The sequence below is a fragment of the Tilletiopsis washingtonensis genome (genome assembly GCF_003144115.1).
Source record: "Tilletiopsis washingtonensis strain MCA 4186 unplaced genomic scaffold FA09scaffold_13, whole genome shotgun sequence".
Lineage (NCBI taxonomy): Eukaryota > Fungi > Basidiomycota > Exobasidiomycetes > Entylomatales > Tilletiopsis > Tilletiopsis washingtonensis.
Window position 1 is genome coordinate 19,544 of NW_020312010.1, and position 18,154 is coordinate 37,697.

The following is an 18,154-nucleotide window of genomic DNA, read 5'->3' on the forward strand; positions in this document are numbered from 1 at the left end:
AGCAGGGCGGCCAAGCCAGCCGACTGCGAGTGCGGACCCCTTTCTCACGCCGCGGCGCGCACGCTATCAGCAGCCAGCCCCTGCCGCCGATCATTGGCCTCGTCACTCGCGGCTGTTGCGGCTGTACACTCTGTAGAGGGTTTCGGCGGCTGGATATCAGTTCAAGCTCTTCCTAGCCTCTGCCAGAAGCACCGAGATCATAGCAGCAGGCCTTATTGTCAGCAGGCGGCGGGTGGCCCGTGCGAGAAATCGGTCTTGATGAGGCGCGCGGCGGTGCGCAGCCGCCTGCGCGGCGCGACGCGGCGCAACACAAAGCAAGAAGCGCATCGTGATCGACCGCTTGCCACTCGCCTCCGCTCCACATCGCCCTTCTGCGCCCCTCACTCTGCCAAGCTAGCCGGCGCTCGACTTGCAGCGGCTCTCCGAGCTCATCCTCTTACCTGCTCTGCTCGGGCCTGAGGCACCGCAGCGACTCGCCGCCGCGCCACCCCTTTTCGGCGTGCCGGCATGGCCTCGTCTCCGGCAGCGCGCGCGCTGCGAGGTGTGATGCACCATGGTGCGTCTACGACAGCATGGACATCGCACATGTCTGCAGTCCCGTGTCTCGTGGCTGACCCCTTGCCGGTTCATAGAGAAGCAGGAGCAGGGCAGCATGCTCTGCGCGCAGCACGCGCTCAATGCGCTGCTTCAGGGCTCGTACTACGACCCGAGCCAGCTGGCCGGTGAGTCTGGCCTTCCAGCACTGCTGCCGGTGCAAGCGATCTCACCGTGTTGCCTTCAACTGTGGCTCACATCGCTTCTGCAGACATTGCCGCGCAGATGGACGACCTCGAGCACGCTGAGCTCGACGATGCTGCATGGGAGGCGCGCGGCCGCGACGAGGGGAGCCTGAATGTGGATGCCACAGGTGGGTCCGCCGCAGCATGCGCAAGGCACCTCGAGGCTGACTACGGTGCCCATGCTTCCGCAGGCTTCTTCTCGCTGGGCGTGATGGAGGCGGCGCTGGGCATCTGGAACCTCTCGCTCGAACGCTGGCGCTCGGCCAGCATGCGCGAGTATCACGATGCGCCGGAGGAGCAGGCTGCCTTTGTCCTCAACCTGCAGCAGCACTGGTTCACGATCCGCGGCTTCGGGCGCGGCTGGTGGTGAGTTGCGAGAGCTGAACCGGCAGTGAGGAGGGACAGCTGTTTGTGGAGCGGCATCGTCTGCGTCGCCAGTCACAGCTTCGAGATGCCGGAGCTGATCGTGCGCGACAGGTTCAACCTCAACTCGCACATCGACGAGCCTGCGTGGGTGGGCCCCTCGTATCTCGGCGCGCTGCTGGATCAGGTGGGTGCTACTTCCTGCGTGCATGCGCATCTGGGCTCACGCCTCCTCTGCAGTGCGAGACAGAGGGCTACTCCGTCTTTGTCGTCCGGGCGACCGGCACGCCGAACCCTCTCCACACTTCACCTGCCGACGAGCTCGCGCGCACCCTGCCAAGCGCTGCAGCAGCATCGTCTGGCGCCGTCGAGTCTTCTCCGGTGCTCGGCAACGACAGCGAGGAGGACGCAGACTTGCAAGCTGCACTCCGCGCCTCTATGGCGCAGGCGCACATCGGCGGCTCTGCTGCGGAGGCTGGCCCCTCTGCCGGTAGCTCTCGCGCGGCAGGCGGCTCTGCGTCTGGCAGCGGCAGGCCACCACACGGCACCCGGCGCGCACGCTCTGTCGAGCTGGGCTCTGACGACGAGCTCCGCGGCGGCCTGGGCATGGGCGACTCGGGTCCCGAGACCGATGCGCATGTCGATGCGCTTGCGCCTTCACGCCAGCGCGCTCGCCTGCTGCCGCAGAGCCTGCCGCATGCAAGCGGGGCCCGCAATCGCCGCCGTGCCTCTCGCGCACGCCAAGGTCGCGACGAGCAGAGCGGGGCGTCCCGAGAGACAGCCATCAGTCTCGAGTCAGACGAGGAGGAGGGCGCATCGCAGGACGGCACGGGCAGCGCGCACCGCTCGCCGTTCCTGAACCCAGTCCTCGCCGGAGCGGCACTGGATGGCATCGAAGATCTCGACGACGACGATGACGAGATTGCCTTTCACTCGCTCGAGAACTCCGATGAGGAGCGCGACGCACCAGTGCCGAGCGGGCCAAGACGCGACCGCACGTATGACGATGAGGATGCCGATCTGCAGCGCGCTCTCGCGGCCAGCATGCGAGACGCCGGCGGCTTCGAGGAGGACGGCTTCGCCTTCACCGGCTCTTCACGCCAGCAGCAGCCAGAGCGCACGCCGCCGCCCGCCGACGTCGACCGCATCACCAAGCTGCGCGCAGAGGCGAAGCGCCAGGAGGCACAGGCGCAGGAGGACGCCGACAGAAAGGCGCGTGGGCTGCCGACGCGTGCAGAGGAGGAGCGCAAGGCTGCATCCGGCAGCGGCGCCGAGGACAGCAGCGACGAGGAGGACGAGCCGGCGGAGGTGCTCAGCCCGGATGAGATCCGCCGACGGCGCCTGGCTCGCTTCGGCGCCTAGAGCGCCTGCAGAGGGACAGGCAAGGGAGGCGGCGGCAGCAGGGCAATGACGACATTGGTATAGGCGGTGACAGCAGACGCACATCAGAAAGGAGCAGGCGGGGAGATGGAGTGGCCGGTGCCGTTGGCCGCGTACGGCGGGCCACTTGCGGGCGGCAGGGGCGAGGGCGTGGCGCTGTGCCGCGGCTCGGGTACGACGGCCAGCTGTGCACCAGGCGGCGCGCCGGTGGAGCGCAGCGCCGACAGCGAGGCTGCGGCAGACAGCCGCAGCGAGCTGTCCGGAAATCCGTTCGACGGATCGCCCACCTTCTCGGCGAGCTGCTGCTCGAAGCGGCGGATGCGGAGGGACAGGTCGGCGACGCTGCGCTCCAGTCGCTCTTCGCGCTCGGTCCGCAGAGACAGCACACGCAGCAGCTCGTGGTGGCGCTGGACATGCGCGGCTTCTCTGGCCGCGGCGGCACGCTCCTGCGCTGCGACGGCATCTGCCAGCGCGCGAAGCTCGCTTGCCGTGTGCAGCGAAGCGCCGTCGAGATGCGAGCCAGACGCCGAGCCGCTCCCAGCAGCGGCATCGCCTGCGGCTGCGCGCTTCGAGGCATGGGCCGACCTCCACCACCGCGTCGGCGGCCGGCCAGCCTGGGCTGCCGAGGCGTGCTCCTCGTCGGCAGTATCCGCAGCATCGTCGTCGTCTCCGTCCATGTCGGCATCCTCGGGCGCGACGGAGCTGTCGCCGTCGTCGGCGCTCTGCATCTCATCAGACAGCGACGACGCATCATCCGCGAGCACAGCAGCTGGCTGCTCAGACTGCGGAGGCCACTTGCGTAAGCAAAAGCTGTGCTCCTGCAGGCGAGAGACTCACGGCGGGCGCGCTTGCCGACAGACGGGGTGCCTTGGCGCGTCGCACAGGTTGCGGACTCGGACTGAGCGTCTGCAGCTCAGACGAGCGCCGTTTGCGGGTCTTGCGCGCTCTCTTCTTCGCCGACGCTGAGCCCAAGGAGATTGCACCGACGATCCTTGGCCCGTCGAGGTAGCCTGCCTGCGCTCGCGGGTGCAGCAGACGCGGCGCGGCGCTCTCTCTCACTACCCTGACGAGGCGAGCAAGAGGCGCGCGCTTCAGGTTCACGGCTGCCGGGCTGGCGTGCCACTCGTAGTAGAGCTCCTGCGCCTTGCCTCGGTGCAGGTCGTGGAACGTCTGGGGCGACGAGTTCAGGCCCTCGATGGCGTGGATATAGTGATTCTTGAGGATGCACGGCCAGCAGAAAGAGTAGTGGCAAGGCTTGCACTTGAAGCGGTTGGGCGCCGTCTCGGGTGAGCCGCATGACCGGCATTTTGCCACGTTCTCCTCGTTGGGCTGCGTGCGGATCCAGTACAAACGGTGGCCTGCGCGATGCGGCTGCGCCGCGGCCACGCCCTCGAGACCCTCGAAGTGCTGATAGGGCTTGACGCCCAGCGGCTCAGTTATCCCGGCCTGGCCCCACCGCTCGGCGAGCACCTCCGCTGCACGGTTGTACATGTCGACGAGCGTCTGAAAGGCCTGCGACATGAATGGCTGCAGCGCGTCGGGCGGCTCGCCTTTGCACAGGCGGCCGCTGGCATAGCACATGCTGCACAGGCGGAAAGCCGACTGTGCGGCCGACGGATCAGGCGGTCGGAGCGCAGCTCGTCCCTCGGAGTCGGAGACGTCTGCGGAGTCCGTGGGCTCGAGCTGCCAGTACGACTGCCACAGCGCCGCATGGCAGACGTCGCACTCGGCAGAGTTTGCCTCGAGCTTGCGGACCTGCGTCTCTTCTTCGCTCTCCTCGTCGTAGCCGGACCACGAGTCAACCAGGCAGCGGCGAAAGAGCAGGAGCGCCCTGCGGAATTCGCCTGGAGGAAGGACTCCGGACTGCTCGGTCGCGGCCCGGACGAGATGCTCGATGTGGTGCTTGATCCCGAAGCTTTCGCGCTTGCAAAGCCTGGCGTCGAGAGCATCAGCGCGCAAGCTTTGACCGCTGCACACGCGTCTCACCTCTGGTACATCGGCAGCTCACTGTCGAGCGCGAGAGCCAACGAGTCGAGCGTGAGATGCGAAGTGCGCGATCGCACTACTCTGGCGCCCTTGTTCACGATCTGGCATGCAGGCGTGAGTGATGTGGCATGCGGGTGCGCGATTTGGCCTCACCTGAGCCGCACCCAGAGGCGGCAGTACCACGATATCGCCGACTTGCTGCTCGTGGACGTACATCACGACGGTTGGAGGAGCCGCGCGCAGCTCATCGACAGACAAGGCGCGCTCTCCGACGTCCAGGTGCTTGCCGATGGTCGCGCAATGCTCGGCAAGCGCTTCGGCGTCGGCGGTGCCAGTCATGACCCACAGCGATGTCGCACCTGCTTCAGCATGCACCATCGCGCTCTGCGTTTGCGGCGGGAGCACTAATCAGCGGCTGAGCTATCGCATATGGCCGTCCGCGACTGTCTCACAGTCTGAACGGCTGCGCAAGGGGCCTTGCAGAGCGGCTCGATGCTGTCGTTTCCGGCGACGTCCAGCGTGCACGGATCGCCGGTCTGTCGCAGGTCCCATGGCATCGGCGGCACTGCTGTTGCCGGCGTTGGAACAGGCATCGCGGGCAGCAGACGCGACTGGATCTGTGGGCCAGAGGCATCTGACGGGAGCGGCTCGCCGTAATGCACAATGCCGCGCACGGAGTAGCTGTACGTGGCTACACATGTGGAGAGTCATGATTAGGAACATCACCTGCAGCGCGCTCAGTAGATGCACTCACGAGGGCCATCACCCAGCACTCTCAGCGCCTCGTCAACAGCCGTAACCCGGCTCGCGAACCCATCTCTGCGCTGATTGCTGGCCCAGCGCTGAGCATCGGCTTGACGGTCTCTGCCCTTGCCAAGACGAGCTTCCCAGGCATCTGGTGTCTCGCTCAGCTCTGCGGCGCCTGCTGCGTAGAATTTGTGGCGGCGCGCAGCTGCGCCCGATCCTCGATCGAGCAGGTCTGCAGTCATCTGTGAGCCACACGTGCGTGACATGCCTGCCGCGAGCACATACTGACCTGGGTAAGCAAGACCGCGACGGCAATTGCTCATGTTCCAACTCTGAGACCACTCGTTGCTCCCGTCGCAGTGCGTGAGCACCAGAGGCTGGCGCGCCATGATGACCACTTCTTCGACGAGCGCACGCGCCTCTGCAGGTCCCAGACGGCGGGCGTCCTCCGTCCTCGGCGCCACGAATCGGCTGCCCGGAGACTGCAACAGTCCATGCAGGCTGAAAGAGGCTGCAGACACTGCTTTCTCGTCTACGGCCTCGGGCTCAGACTCGTAGAGCGACGGCGGGACCTCGCTGAGCGGGCTGCTGGGCGCCTCGGACACCGGCCGCTGCAGCGCACCACGGTCAAGCACCTTGCGATCAACATCAGAGGGCGTTCGTGATCGGCTCGCGGAGCGCAGGTGGTGACGGCTGGGCCCTTCGCCGTTGTCGCGCGGCAGGGCCGGCAGGAGGCCTCGCGCTTCGGGCGCCAGTGCGCTGCTCACGGCCGCGGCCATGGTGGCAGCGAGCCCGAGGTGGCAGCACAGCAAGGCGTCAAGCCTGTCCGCAGCGCGGCTGCTGAGCGTGTGGAGGCGTCGCTATGGAGCGGCGAGGGACGATGCGGCCGGGTGGAGCGATGGTGGTGAGGACGGAGATCTCCAGGAACGCTGCGGCGCGCGCGCGCAAGGCCGAGAATGCGCGCAACGACGCACGGACGCCAGCCGCGCGCGCGCGCGCGCTCTCTTCTCCTCTGCCCCTTGCTTTCGCTCCTCCACAACGTCCGACGCTTGGTGCCCTCGACAAGTGGCCGCCCGATGGCATCGACCAGGGATGTCGTTGCGTCTGGCAGCACGACGCTCGCGACGCAGCTGCCGCTCAGGTAGGTCCGGTGGCTTCGACGACACGCGCGATGCTGCACTGCTCACACCCCGTTGGATCCAGCGAGATGCGGGCACGGGCTCTGTCAGCTTCGGGCTTCGCCGGCGCGCAGCAGAGCCATATGTCTCGAGGAGAGGCGAGCTCCTCAAATGCGAGCACCGAGAATCCGCCGTCAAGATCCGGTCCCGCCTCGCCCGACTGGACGTCAGGCCGCACAGAGGCGTGGTCAGTGCCAGCCCGGCGGCTTCTGACCGTGCTCACGTCGCAGCTGACACACATGCTCCAGGCTTGTCCTCCTGGACCTGCCTGATCATCTCGCGCAACTGCAGAACCGAAGCTCAGCGTTCTCGCCGGCTCATCTCGCTCCTGGCCATGCCGCTGCCGGCCATGAGGAGGCGGATGTGGAGGAGCTCGACGCCACGTCTGACGATGCCGAGTGGGAGGTCGCTACTACCAAGCGCGCCCGCCGTCGACAGCACAAGTCAGCAGCATCTGAGTCTGCCGTGCGCTCCCGCGCGTCCAGTGTGGCCTACCACACTGAGAGCGAAGCCTCCGCCAGCCGCGCCGGCTCGCGGCCGGCAGGCTCAAAGAAGAGGACACCGAAGAAACGCGCCAAGCCGCAGCCACTTTCTGTTGCGCACCGAGACGAGAGCCAGGTCCAGCTCGATGTCGACCGCAGCTTCGCAGGGCGAGCATGGGAGTCCTGTGCGTACGCCGCGGACCCGTAGGCCTGCCCGTAAGCGAAGCGCTCACGCTTCATTCCCAGCGGTGTCCGCAGCAGATCGTGCGCAGCGAAGAGCGCAGCTGACCGACGTCATTCGCCGAGTGCTGCGCACGACGCCAGCACTCTGCTACTACCAGGTGAGCGCCGGCGTGAGCAGCCGCTGCGCTGTTCCAGCTGACAGTGCGCCAAGGGATACCACGACGTGATCTCGCTGCTGCTCCTCACCCTCAGTCCAGACCTGTCCAGCCAGCGCTTTACGGTCGCGGGCCTCGATGGCACGCCCGCCGTCTGGCAGAGCGCGGAGGAGAGGGATCTCGTCGTACTGGCGAGCTCCCGCCTGAGTCTGCATTGGCTGCGAGACTACATGACACGCGGGCTGGACCCCGCGCTCGGCGGGCTGAAGTACGTGCCGCCCGAGCTGAGGCGAGCGTTGCCGTGGCTGACGTTGCTCTCACAGGCTCACGCGCAACCTGCTGCGCAAAGTGGATGCAGAGCTTGCTGCGGTGGTGGAAGCGTGCGTACGCCAACGCGCTAGCGCTCGGCATCCAGCTGACAGGTTCACGGCCTCACAGCGCGTCGCCGCTGCCGTATTTCGCACTCTCTTGGCAGATCACCGGCTTTGCCCACGATATTGCGCCAGAGCTGGCCGCGCAAGTGCTCGACTACCTGCTTGTGGACGGACAGAGCGGCGTGCTCTATCTCACTGTCGCGGTGAGCACCCTCGCTTCAGCCGCTGCGGCGTCACGCTGAGCACTTTTCACAGATGCTGCTGTCGAAGCGCGCCGAGATCCTGGCCCAAGACGGAGAAGACGGCGCCGAGCTGCACCACATGCTCTCGCGCCTGCCGAGCAGCATCGACAGCAACTCGCTGCCGGCACTTCTGCAGCAGGCAGCCGCGATTGCCGCTGAACACGGGCCGCTGGAGCCGGTTGCGGGCTTGGGCGCATCGACAGGCGTCATGGGTCCCCAGTCGGTGCTGCGCACCTTTGCTCGCCTCCACCGGCCCGCAAGCGCTAGCTCGTGGAGGACACGAGACGAGCGAGCGCGCACCGCCTTGAATGGCGATGTGCGCGCCATCGTCCGGGACTTTGCCGTCTCTCCGCCGCCGTCTCCGCCGCCGGAGCCAGAGCTGCAGAAGCGGCGGCGCCGCAAGACAGACGCGGACGGGCAAGGCAGGCCGGCTCACGACAAGGCTGAGCCCGCCAGGGGCTTGCTGCTCGCCGGTGCGCTGGGCGCCACTGCGATTGTGCTGTGGCTCGCTGCGTCGAGCCCGGCTGCCACGCAGTACATGCCTGCCGAGACGGTACAGCTCATCAAGAGCTTCGCGGCGAAGATTGCGTAATGAGACGAAGTGCAGGCTGACTGAAGTGTGGAGGAGGCTGGTCGTACAATTACAGATCGAAGAGAGAAGCGATACACGTCGAGAAGAGACTGGCTCTGCGCACGGCCGCACGCCCAATTGTGCGGGATGGTCGATGATCTTGAAAACAGCCGTCGTCCTGGCAGAGAGCTTGCGCAGTCGGGGCTTACCGGATCCGCTCGAAGTAGGACGATCGGCCGAGCACGACGGTCGTGAAATCCATGGCCTGTGGGAGAGAAAAGTGAGCTCCGGTGTCGCGGTGGTGCACGACTTGCTGGCGGCCCCGCCTGTACGAGATCCATGCACAACCGAGCTCGGGCAGGCCCGTCTCACAGCGACCGCGAAGCACGCAAGGGGCTGGCCAGAAGTCTGGCGCCGAGATGACGTCTAGCAGTCACAGCTACAACAGCTGACGCCCACTACGTCTATATCGCACATCGCTGCCCTGCTTGCCAGCTTCCACTCACCCACTCGCCCGACTCGAGCCAGCCGCGCACGATGCCGCGCGCATCCATCGGCAGCGACTTGAGATCAACGGCCAGGCCCGAACCGCGGCGCAGACCCGAGAGCACCATGGACAGCAGCAGCGCGTCAAACGTGAGGTGGAGCAGCTTGCCGAGCATCCTGGGCGTGGGCTCAGGAGAGACGAGGCGCGCGAGGCAGGAGTGCGGGCTTGATGAGGCGCTGGTGCGGCGCGGCGCGAGGTGGAGGGTTCCGAGGCTGGCGGGCAGATGGCTGGGCAGCTGCAGATGCGGCGGCCGGTGCGGCTAGCGCAAGAGAGGCGAGGTGCGGAGCGAGGCAGTGGCAGCGGAGGTGGAGCTGCTGATGAGGTGGTTGTGGTCGCAAAGGCAGATCGGGCGCGGTGGGGAGCGCCACCGTGCGCAGCAGCCGCGGTAGGGTGCCGGCCGAGATAGACGAGAGCGGTGTGATGCCGCGGGCTGGCTGCTCAGCTGCTGCAGCAGCAGACCAACACCGCGCGCCGGCGGCGGCGCGCCTCCATCCTTCGCTCATCAACACCCCGCGCGCGCCCGATCGCCCCACTGACAGCCTCGCCAGTCGCTTTTCAATCCCCTCTCGTCCTCACACACGCGCCGCGCCATGTTCTCGTCGCGCACCGCCACCACCGGCGCCATCCGCCGCCTGCAGGTCGAGTACAAGCAGCTCACCAGCGACCCGCACTCGCTTTTCCCCGCCACCGGCCCCATCAGCGAGGACGACTTCCTGACGTGGGAGGCGCTGCTGCCGGGACCCGAGGACACGCCGTTCGAGGGCGGCGTCTTCCGCGCTGAGCTCAAGTTCCGTGAGTGCCGTGCGGCTGGGTGCGGAGAATGCGCTGCAGTGCAGGCGGGACGATGCCTGCAAGAAAAGCGGACTGCTCGAGCGCCGGGACGATGCGCAACCTTGCCGCTCGTCGCAGCGGTCAGCGCTACGATCTGAATGAAGTGGTATGCCGTGCTGAGTGGCTGTGAGACTCGCAGGTGGTGCTGCTTCGCTGCCACCTCCTGATGCGCTGATGGTCGGGCAAGTAGCTGCGTTGGGAGCAGCTGGCGCGATCTGGAGGTGCATGTCTCATTCGCAGCATGTCCGGGCCACACCTGCCGCAGCTCTTGCGCTGTTCCCGGGCCGATCCTGAGGCAAGACTGACTCGCCTCTCGGGCAGCGCCGTCCTACCCGCATGACCCGCCGACGATGAAGTTCGACCCGCCGATCTTCCACCCGAACGGTGTGTGCAGCAGCAACAGCCACGGCGTGCGTCGCTTACGCTCCGCGTCCAATGCAGTCTACCCCGACGGCACGGTGTGCATCTCCATTCTCCACGCAGCTGGCGACGACCCGAACAGTAAGCGTCGCGCAGAATCTCTGTCTACTGGCCCGGGCTGACGTTTGCTGCTGCAGTGTATGAGTCGTCCTCTGAGCGCTGGAGCCCCATCCAGTCGACGGAGAAGATCCTGCTCAGCGGTGCGTCGGACTTCTTGCACCGCCGCTGCAGCCCTGGCTGACGGTCTCTCCTGCAGTCCTGAGCATGCTTGCCGAGCCGAACGTCGAGTCGGGCGCCAACATTGATGCCTGCGTGAGCCAGCAGCAGGCGCCATCATGGCAAGCTCTCCGCTGACAGCTCGTCCTGCGCTTCAGAAACTGCTGCGCGACGACCCCAAGGCGTACGAAGAGAAGATCCGCGCCTCGGTGCGCGAGCAGCTCGGCCTCTAGGCGGCGCCGCTGTTGAACACGAGTGCGCGCTCGCCCGTCCGCTTTCAGTCTCTCGTCCTCCGGGCGCTCGCCGTCCTTTGTCACTGTCATACTACTCCTCTCTCATACAGCATAATCTCTCGTGCGTGCTGCGTCTGAGTCTGGACGTCTGATGGGTCAGGCGTTTGCGGATGGCAGCTGATGTAGGGCTGATAGCTGCGTTCAAGGGTGCAGCACTCGCTTGCGTCGAGCACGCTCTGCAGTCATAGACGAGAGGCTTTTCCCGTGCGACCACGAGCCTGCGAGCACTGTCACGCGACCGCTCGCGATGGCTCGCCTGCTGGAAGATCTGCCTGGCTGCGGCTCGGTGAGCAGCTGCTGTCGCTGTAGGATCGCACAAACCGAGGCGCAACGTCGCGCCCCTGCACCCGCCCAGGCCATGGTGCAGCGGCCGAGGCGGGTGTAACGCAAAGCACACGCAGCATGCAACTGTTGCTGATGCGCCTTCAAGGCTTCGTTAGGCGCTGTCGCTCTTGGCGTCAAGCCTGGCTCTGTGGGGTGGCCCACTGCGGGGAAGAGGAGGGCCTGCTGCCTACTTTTCTCAACGGAGCCTTTCACAGGGCGCGGAGCTGCGTCACAGAGGTGCGGGGACTGTCGCGCTGTGCTCATGCAGCTGCTTCGGTGCCGAGCGTGCATGGCGCTGCTGCCTGCCCATCGCACCGTTGCAGAGTATGCTGCTTCTTCTCCCGGCGCGCAACCCCTCGCGGACGCAGCGCTCAACAGCCCAGGAAGAGGACTTGCTGATCCTGCAGCATGCGGCTTGCAGAGCCTGCGGGTGCAGAGGATGTCTGAGGTGCTGCGTGCTAGAACGTAGCAGGTAGGCTGTCGGTGGCACCACCGCGCGGTACGGCAGCGCAGGCGGCGCAGCGGCACGAGCGGAGTGCGGCGGGGCGCAGTGGAGGCCTTCGTTAGCGCGTCTCGGCTCGGCCTCGTGCCTCGGGCGAGATGTCTGTGCGTCGAGGCCGCTGGCCAGCTCCCTCTGCCCTGATGCCTCATGCGCCGCCGTGTGACGCAGCTGCCATGCTCGGCAAGCAACGTTCTCGCGCTCTTGTGCTGCGTCGCGCTAGCGTGCTGCGGGGAAGCAGGCGGTTGCGCGGCCGCCGTGCCCTCGTGCCCGCTGCACGACGGCGATCCCGGTTCTCGACCTCGGCGCCGAGCCGCAGCAGCAGCAGCAGCCAGACGCAGCTGAGAGAGGCCAGCTCTGCAGTCGCAGCGCTGCAGCGCCGCATCGCCCAAGCTCGAGTGCCAGCTCGTTCCTCTGCCGACTGACTGCTCGTGCGCCTGCTCTGCTGACAGCCACGAGAATAGCACGGGCAGCGAGCGGCGAGCCACATGGGGCCATTTGCGCTGCTACCCCGCATCGTGCCGCCGACACTTCCTGCTTGCCGACCACCACCACACCACCTAGGCTGCACTCCCATCTGCGCCTCGTCTTACTCCCATTGGACAGCTCCTGTGTACCGCATACCACACCTTCACCGCCCCCCGGCATACCCACCCCACCTCCACTCGACACCAACACCATGGGCAAGGAATACGAGATCCCCAACGAGCCCGTGCCCGCGCTGCCCGGCTACGTCGGTGCGTGTGCTGCGCTGCGAGAAGCACCCGTGGCGCGCCAGCTCACGTCCTCGCAGGCAACCTGACCGACGAGCAGGAGCAGAAGCTGCGCGAGATCTGGCAGGGCTACTTCGACACGTGCGAGAAGGCGACAGGCTCCAAGAAGGGCGCGCAGAAGCAGGACCTCGAGGCGCTCAAGAACCAGAAGGCCGAGGACGACAAGGCCAAGGTGTGTGTCCCGAGCGCAGGGCTCTGGCTGCACATGCTGACGCCCTACTCCAGGCGGACCCGAAGAACTCGGGCATCGCCAAGGACGACAAGGCCAAGGATGCGGCCAAGGAGGCCGAGGAGGCTGCGGCGCTCAAGGCGCTCATGGACGAGTACGGCGGCGAGGCGCTCCGTGATGCCTACTGGAAGTTCGTCAAGGTGAGTGCGGAGCCGCGCAGAATGGCGAGCGAAAGGGAGCGATCGAAAGAGAGCCGGCGACGCGGCGGAGCCGTGTCTTCTTGAGGCCTGATCCTCAGTCAGCGTGCGAAGAGCACGCGCTGTTGCGGCGTGTCCCTGCAGCCGAGCAGCCCTTGCGCTCAGCTCCTCCGTTCAGAGCACTGCGAGACTGAGCCGAAGAACTGCAAGACAAGAAGCTGACTCTGCCTGCTCAGGGCGACTCTCCGGACACGGCCATGCTGCGCTTCCTCCGCGCGCGCAAGGTAAGGGCGCCTGTCTCATTGTCCTACGCTGCCCAGCTCACACTTCGGCCCAACAGTGGGACGTCTCGCGTGCTCTTGCCATGCTGTGCACGTGCATGAAGTGGCGTCTCGACAACGACGTCGAGGCGCTCCAGGAGCGCGGCGACGCCGGCAACGAGCAGATCCCGGTAAGCAGATGATGCACGCTTTGTGCCAAAACCACGCGCTGAGAAGCGCCCGCGTTCGCCAGCACTTCCTTGAGCAGCAGCGCTCAGGCAAGACGTACGCGCTCGGTACTGCCATCAACGAGCAGCCGATCTGCTACATTCAGTGCGTAGCCTCCACCCTTTCGGAAGAAGAGTTCAGCTGACAGGTGCGTCCCAGCGTGCGCAAGCACCTGACCTTCGGCCAGCCCTCCTCCTCGATGGAGAAGTATGTGAGTATTCGCACGCAAGCTTGTGCTCACCCCGCGCTGATGCCTCTCTCGCTCAGGTCATCTACGCCATGGAGTCCTTCCGCCTGCTCATGCAGCCGCCGAACGACAAGGTCGTGCTGATGTTCGACCTGTGAGTGCGGTCTGGCTGATGCCTATGCCCCACATGTGCTCATCGATCCTCGCTCCCCGCAGGACTGGCTTCGGTCTGAAGGTGAGCCTAAATCGTGCTGCCTCTTCTCTGCCACCTTGCTGACCTGCTTCTCCGCCAGAACATGGACTGGAACTGCATCTTGTACATCGTCAAGTGCCTCGAGGCCTTCTACCCCGAGTCGCTGGGCACGCTCTACATCCACAACGCGCCGTGGATCTTCAAGGGCATCTGGATGGTCCTCGGCCCGCTGCTGGACCCCGTCGTGCGCTCCAAGGTCGTCTTCTCGAGCAAGGCGACGGACATCGAGGGCCACATCCCGCCGAGCCGCCTCATTGCCGACCTCGGCGGCAACGTCACGACTGGCTTCGAGTTCACCGAGCCGCAGGACGGCGAGAACGACCTGCTGAAGAACGAGGGCGAGCGCAAGAAGCGCTTCGACCAGTGCGTGTGCCGACTGACGATGCGTCACGCCGAGACTGACGCTGTTCGGACGCGCAGCTTCATGGAGCTCGCTGACGAGTTCGAGGAGGTCACGCGCAAGTGGAGCAAGGGCGGCAGCGCGTGAGTACGCGTGTGTGTGCTAGAAGCGCGCAGCCCTGACGCCATGCTTCCACAGCGAGGACGAGGAGAAGCGCAACCTTCTCGTGCTGAAGCTGCGCGTGGCGCAGTTCGAGCTCGAGCCCTACACGCGCGGCACCACGGTCGCGCACCGCCAGCACATCATCGACGGCCAGGGCATCGTCAAGTGGCGCTACGAGCAGAAGGACGGCGACACGCAGATCCACGTTGGTGCGTCGCGCCGCGTCGCTGTGCGCATATCCTTTCGCTGACCCAACGCCGCCTCAGTCGGACGCCGCGCCTGCGCCGCCACGCTGCGCCGTGAGATTGCAGAGGTCGAGAACGGCTCGAGCCTCAAGGAGGCGCAGGAGAAGTCGGAGAAGGCGCTCGAGGCCAAGGACTGGGCGACGCTGTACGGCGACGAGAAGACGGCACAGCTCGTCGAGGGCGGCAAGTATGGCGAGGTCGTCGCCGGCACGCTCGATGCCTCTGATGCGGCTGGCGCTGCTGCCGGCGCTGCTACTGGTGCCGCTGCGGGCGGTGCTGCCGCCGCCGCAACCTCCAACGACGACGCCGCTCCGGCCGCTGCCGAGCCTGTCACGGAGGAGTTCAAGGACGCACCCGAGGCTTCAGCTGCGCACGCCGAGTCCGTCCCCGCCGTGCAGCCGACCAAGGAGCAGGAGGCGCAGGCTGCCGTCGAGCCCGAGCCGGCTCCGAAGCCGGCTGCCACCAAGGCCGAGGCACCGGCCGACACGCCGACGAAGGAGAAGTCCGGCCTGGTGAGTGTGCTGCGAGATGAGCTGCTGCCTCCGTGCCGCTCTCTGACGCAGACCTTCCCAGGGCCGCCGCTTCTCGAAGCTCATGAGCAAGGTCGCGGCCTAGGCTGCCGTCGATACCTGCTCCTTCCCTGCTCCGCTCTCGCAGATACCTCTTCCACCTGCTCGTCTGCCTCCCTGCTCCGTTTCATGTATATGGCGTGATTGCTTATGTGCTTCATCTGCTGTGGGACTATCTTGGAGCCGGAATCGCCGCGAGAGCAGAGGCATGAGGAGGATGCAGGCTCAACAACGAGTGTACGCGCGGCTCGCGCCTGGGGATCCGCGGAAGCGCGCGCGAGCCCAGAATTTGGACGCGCATGCTTCCCGCACGGCTCGCGCAGTCATGGTTCCTTCCTCACCCCCACACCCTCGCACACAGCCATGGCACCCGTCGCCGGTCCCTCTACGCACGCGCGGCACGACGCGTCGTCAGAAGGGCACGAGTCGAGCGCGTTCGGCCGCTTCCTGGCCGCATGCTCGCGCGTGACTGCTCCCACATCGCCCTGCGCGCAGCAGCGGCCAAGGGACCTGGCAGCCCGCTTCCCGATCCGGTCGGCTGCCGAGTCGCCGGCAGACGCCGTGCTGGCTGCCTCCAAGGGCGATGCGGGCCCTGAGTGGGAGCCGTCAGACTCGGATCAGGCGCTCGTGCAGCGGTCGGTGCGGTGGAAGGATGAGCTGATGCGCACCAGTGAGTAGACTTGCGGGCAGAGGCTCGATCGCCAGAGCAAGTCGGACCGCAGGCGTAGGCGCTGCGGCCTGACGACTGGGGAAAGCGCAGCCTCGACGTGTATCAGCCGACTGACCAAGCAACGTGCAGGCCCAATGCTGCGCTTCATGACCAAGCACCTCGCGCTCGTCTCATGTCCCGTCGACGGCGCCTCGCGGACCGACGGCACGGGCATCATGATCCTGCCGTGCGCGCCTGGTGCGGCAGGTGGCTTCGGGCCGAACGAGCCGCGCGAGCACAGCGCCATCTTGATATGCGGCAACCGCATGATGGACAAGGGCCACCTCGAAGACACGCTGGCGCACGAGATGACGCACTTCTGGGACCACTGCCGCTTCAAGGTCGACTGGGACGACCTGCGGCACGTCGCCTGCAGCGAGGTGCGTGGCTGCGCTGCGGTCCACTAGACTACTGCTCTGACCCCAAGCTCTCTCGCAGGTCCGCGCTGCATCGCTGTCGGGCGACTGCTCCATGAAGCGCGAGATGTGGAAGAACCGCAACTACAACTTCGTCAAGGGACATCAGGTGCGTGTCTTTAGAACCGGACCGAGCGTGCCCTGACTGACGCGCCGCGATCGCAGACATGCGTGCGGCGGCGAGCAGCGCTCAGCGTCGCAATGCACCCCAAGTGCAAGGACCAGGAGCAGGCCGAGAGCATCGTCGACCAGGTCTTCAACAGCTGCTTCCGCGACACGCGGCCATTCGACGAGGTGAGGCGTCTGTCAGCTCGGCTGCCCGCCGCTCGCTGACCCCTCGCCGCCAGATCTACTGATCGCACGCGCAGCTGGTGTATCGTTGCAATGGCACGTCTAGATATAGCAGCAGAGCGCCCCGACGATCGCGTGCGATGCGGAAAGACGTCGTGCGCACTGCCCGCGGACCTGCCGCTTTCCCACCCAGAGAACGTGGCTACTAGACCGTCTCGACACCCTGTGCAAGCCCAGGCGCGTGAGAACGCAGCTCGAGCAGTCAGATCGCAGCTACGCGCCACTCACCGTGTACTCGCTGGACACTGGCGGCTCCGTGAAGGCGGCATGCCCGAGCACCAGGATGGCGGACGAGCCGAAGAGCCAGAAGATGAGTGCGAAGGGCGAGGCGATCCACAGCATTGGCAGGCCTGCGCGAGCGCCTGATGAGCGTCTGCCGCTGCAAGGCTGGGACAGGACAACACGCACCGATGCAGAAGAGGCCCGTGTACAGGCCACGCTGAGTGATGACATGCTCGCCAACCTGCAATGGCTCGGGCGCGAAGCGGTTGATGGCAATGAAACCTCCGATGAGGAATCCGGCGGCAGCGAGCAGCCACGGAGACGTGAGCCTGCAGCAAGCGAAACACAGACGTCAGTAGCGGCAGGCGGCGCAGGGCACAGCGAGGCACGCACAGGCCATAGATCGTCAGCAGCAGCACGATGATGGCATAGTTGCCCGAGAAGTGCCGCGTGTTGTACGTGATGCGCTGCGATTCGTGAGAGAGGGTCAGCCTTGCTCAGCACTCGGGACTCATCTCGGCCAGCCTGGAATGCTGCAGGGCTGACAACACAAAGTCTGGCATCGCTCGTCGATGGTCTCCATCTCGCCGGCCAGCTCCCCCGCGACCTCCACTCTCAGCACAGCATGAGCTGAGCGAGGCCATGGCGTACCAGCGCGAGCGCCGCCAAGGGCAGAGCACAGAGTGCGATGTGAACATGCCGCGCCCCTCGGCAGCTGCGCTCTGTTGCATGTACCGACCGGCTCAGCTCGTCTGCTCGCTCCTCCATGCTTTCGCGTGATACGCCCGCCGCCCTCTATCGGCCCGACTTCGCACAACAATCGCACCAACACTGGCCGCAGCGCTATGCTACCCCTTTGGGATGATGCCTGCGCCGCAGTACCGTGCGAGTGGCCCACTGCTGTGTGGCACTTACCTGCGTCGCCTCGTTGAGGTCCACTGGCCGCGAGATGCGCTGGTGGTCGAAGAACTCGCCGATCGGCCGCAGGTGGCTCAGCCTCTCCTTGCGCAGGTTCCGGAACGTCTCCGGCACTGGAGAAAGAGCGCACGCTAGGTCAGCGCTGGCGTCCTGAGCGAAAGTTCGCCGAGCGGGTCCCTGCCCGCGGCCCGAACACGCGGCGCCGCGAATAGGGGCAGCGATGGGCATGCTACTGGCCCGAGCGCGCGGACATGGCGCCCAGCCGAGGAGCGCGAAGACGACACGCACCGCGCATGGCAAACTCGATGACTTGGGACGTCATGTTGGCGGTGAGGAGCGAGGAGGATGGGCGTGAGAAGGCACGCCGGACGGCGGACAGACTTCGCGAGGCGGTGCGCCGCGGCGGCGCAGCGAGCAACACGTCGCCGCGGCGGGACGCCCGTGCCCGTTCCCACGCCCGCGCGCGCGACTCCGCCGCTGGCGTGGGAGCAGCGCACGTCGTGTGACCTCGCCGTGCCTTGGGGCCGGCCCAAGCGTGAGATAGCGGGGCCGCGCCGTCGGGCCAGCTCCTTGCCCCTCATCAGC

At 66.3% G+C, this 18,154-nt stretch overlaps 10 protein-coding genes across 10 annotated transcripts; 5 read left to right on the top strand and 5 right to left on the bottom strand.

The window, feature by feature from the left end:
* The first annotated feature begins 420 nt into the window (after positions 1 to 420).
* Positions 421 to 2,546, top strand: FA09DRAFT_47392 (Josephin-domain-containing protein). The gene is made up of 5 exons (XM_025745680.1): positions 421 to 556; positions 633 to 722; positions 806 to 1,145; positions 1,257 to 1,329; positions 1,383 to 2,546. Exons 1-5 carry the CDS (start codon positions 508 to 510, stop codon positions 2,502 to 2,504), a joined length of 1,674 nt encoding a protein of 557 aa, XP_025597534.1. The 5' UTR covers positions 421 to 507; the 3' UTR covers positions 2,505 to 2,546.
* On the bottom strand, positions 2,439 to 4,715 carry FA09DRAFT_47414 (hypothetical protein). Its single transcript, XM_025745682.1, has 3 exons — positions 4,509 to 4,715; positions 3,360 to 4,455; positions 2,439 to 3,244 (listed from the first exon to the last, which is right to left on the bottom strand). Exons 1-3 carry the CDS (start codon positions 4,517 to 4,519, stop codon positions 2,588 to 2,590), a joined length of 1,764 nt encoding a protein of 587 aa, XP_025597535.1. The 5' UTR covers positions 4,520 to 4,715; the 3' UTR covers positions 2,439 to 2,587.
* On the bottom strand, positions 4,511 to 4,920 carry FA09DRAFT_330441 (hypothetical protein). Its single transcript, XM_025742602.1, has one exon. It carries the CDS (start codon positions 4,884 to 4,886, stop codon positions 4,527 to 4,529), a length of 360 nt encoding a protein of 119 aa, XP_025597536.1. The 5' UTR covers positions 4,887 to 4,920; the 3' UTR covers positions 4,511 to 4,526.
* Positions 4,716 to 6,163, bottom strand: FA09DRAFT_47413 (hypothetical protein). The gene is made up of 3 exons (XM_025745681.1): positions 5,545 to 6,163; positions 5,263 to 5,487; positions 4,716 to 5,199 (listed from the first exon to the last, which is right to left on the bottom strand). The coding sequence occupies exons 1-3, from the start codon at positions 6,032 to 6,034 to the stop codon at positions 4,913 to 4,915; spliced, it is 1,002 nt and encodes a 333-aa protein (XP_025597537.1). The 5' UTR covers positions 6,035 to 6,163; the 3' UTR covers positions 4,716 to 4,912.
* A 118-nt stretch (positions 6,164 to 6,281) lies between these two features.
* On the top strand, positions 6,282 to 8,493 carry FA09DRAFT_330442 (hypothetical protein). Its single transcript, XM_025742603.1, has 8 exons — positions 6,282 to 6,396; positions 6,459 to 6,620; positions 6,682 to 7,100; positions 7,162 to 7,256; positions 7,310 to 7,521; positions 7,577 to 7,633; positions 7,692 to 7,830; positions 7,883 to 8,493. The coding sequence occupies exons 1-8, from the start codon at positions 6,332 to 6,334 to the stop codon at positions 8,459 to 8,461; spliced, it is 1,728 nt and encodes a 575-aa protein (XP_025597538.1). The 5' UTR covers positions 6,282 to 6,331; the 3' UTR covers positions 8,462 to 8,493.
* A 90-nt stretch (positions 8,494 to 8,583) lies between these two features.
* FA09DRAFT_330445 (hypothetical protein) lies at positions 8,584 to 9,329 on the bottom strand. The gene is made up of 2 exons (XM_025742604.1): positions 8,947 to 9,329; positions 8,584 to 8,705 (listed from the first exon to the last, which is right to left on the bottom strand). Exons 1-2 carry the CDS (start codon positions 9,100 to 9,102, stop codon positions 8,646 to 8,648), a joined length of 216 nt encoding a protein of 71 aa, XP_025597539.1. The 5' UTR covers positions 9,103 to 9,329; the 3' UTR covers positions 8,584 to 8,645.
* Positions 9,330 to 9,577: 248 nt separating this feature from the next.
* On the top strand, positions 9,578 to 10,687 carry FA09DRAFT_309068 (putative QRI8-E2 ubiquitin-conjugating enzyme; the record flags this gene model as incomplete). The annotated part of the gene is made up of 6 exons (XM_025740595.1): positions 9,578 to 9,779; positions 10,140 to 10,202; positions 10,260 to 10,319; positions 10,376 to 10,438; positions 10,495 to 10,550; positions 10,613 to 10,687. 6 exons carry the CDS (start codon positions 9,578 to 9,580, stop codon positions 10,685 to 10,687), a joined length of 519 nt encoding a protein of 172 aa, XP_025597540.1.
* Positions 10,688 to 11,986: 1,299 nt separating this feature from the next.
* FA09DRAFT_47595 (hypothetical protein) lies at positions 11,987 to 15,062 on the top strand. Its single transcript, XM_025745683.1, has 14 exons — positions 11,987 to 12,307; positions 12,364 to 12,515; positions 12,569 to 12,712; positions 12,946 to 12,993; positions 13,050 to 13,160; positions 13,223 to 13,302; positions 13,357 to 13,408; positions 13,465 to 13,538; positions 13,601 to 13,619; positions 13,678 to 14,000; positions 14,058 to 14,120; positions 14,176 to 14,348; positions 14,406 to 14,896; positions 14,958 to 15,062. Exons 1-14 carry the CDS (start codon positions 12,250 to 12,252, stop codon positions 14,997 to 14,999), a joined length of 1,830 nt encoding a protein of 609 aa, XP_025597541.1. The 5' UTR covers positions 11,987 to 12,249; the 3' UTR covers positions 15,000 to 15,062.
* Positions 15,063 to 15,586: 524 nt separating this feature from the next.
* FA09DRAFT_284633 (hypothetical protein) lies at positions 15,587 to 16,372 on the top strand (the record flags this gene model as incomplete). Its single annotated transcript, XM_025739871.1, has 4 exons — positions 15,587 to 15,623; positions 15,753 to 16,042; positions 16,101 to 16,187; positions 16,244 to 16,372. Coding segments are annotated over 4 exons (543 nt in total), but the record flags the coding sequence as incomplete, so codon positions are not given.
* A 51-nt stretch (positions 16,373 to 16,423) lies between these two features.
* FA09DRAFT_330448 (prenylated rab acceptor PRA1) lies at positions 16,424 to 17,903 on the bottom strand. Its single transcript, XM_025742605.1, has 6 exons — positions 17,858 to 17,903; positions 17,567 to 17,682; positions 17,045 to 17,118; positions 16,838 to 16,980; positions 16,658 to 16,779; positions 16,424 to 16,592 (listed from the first exon to the last, which is right to left on the bottom strand). The coding sequence occupies exons 1-6, from the start codon at positions 17,889 to 17,891 to the stop codon at positions 16,575 to 16,577; spliced, it is 507 nt and encodes a 168-aa protein (XP_025597543.1). The 5' UTR covers positions 17,892 to 17,903; the 3' UTR covers positions 16,424 to 16,574.
* Positions 17,904 to 18,154: the final 251 nt, after the last annotated feature.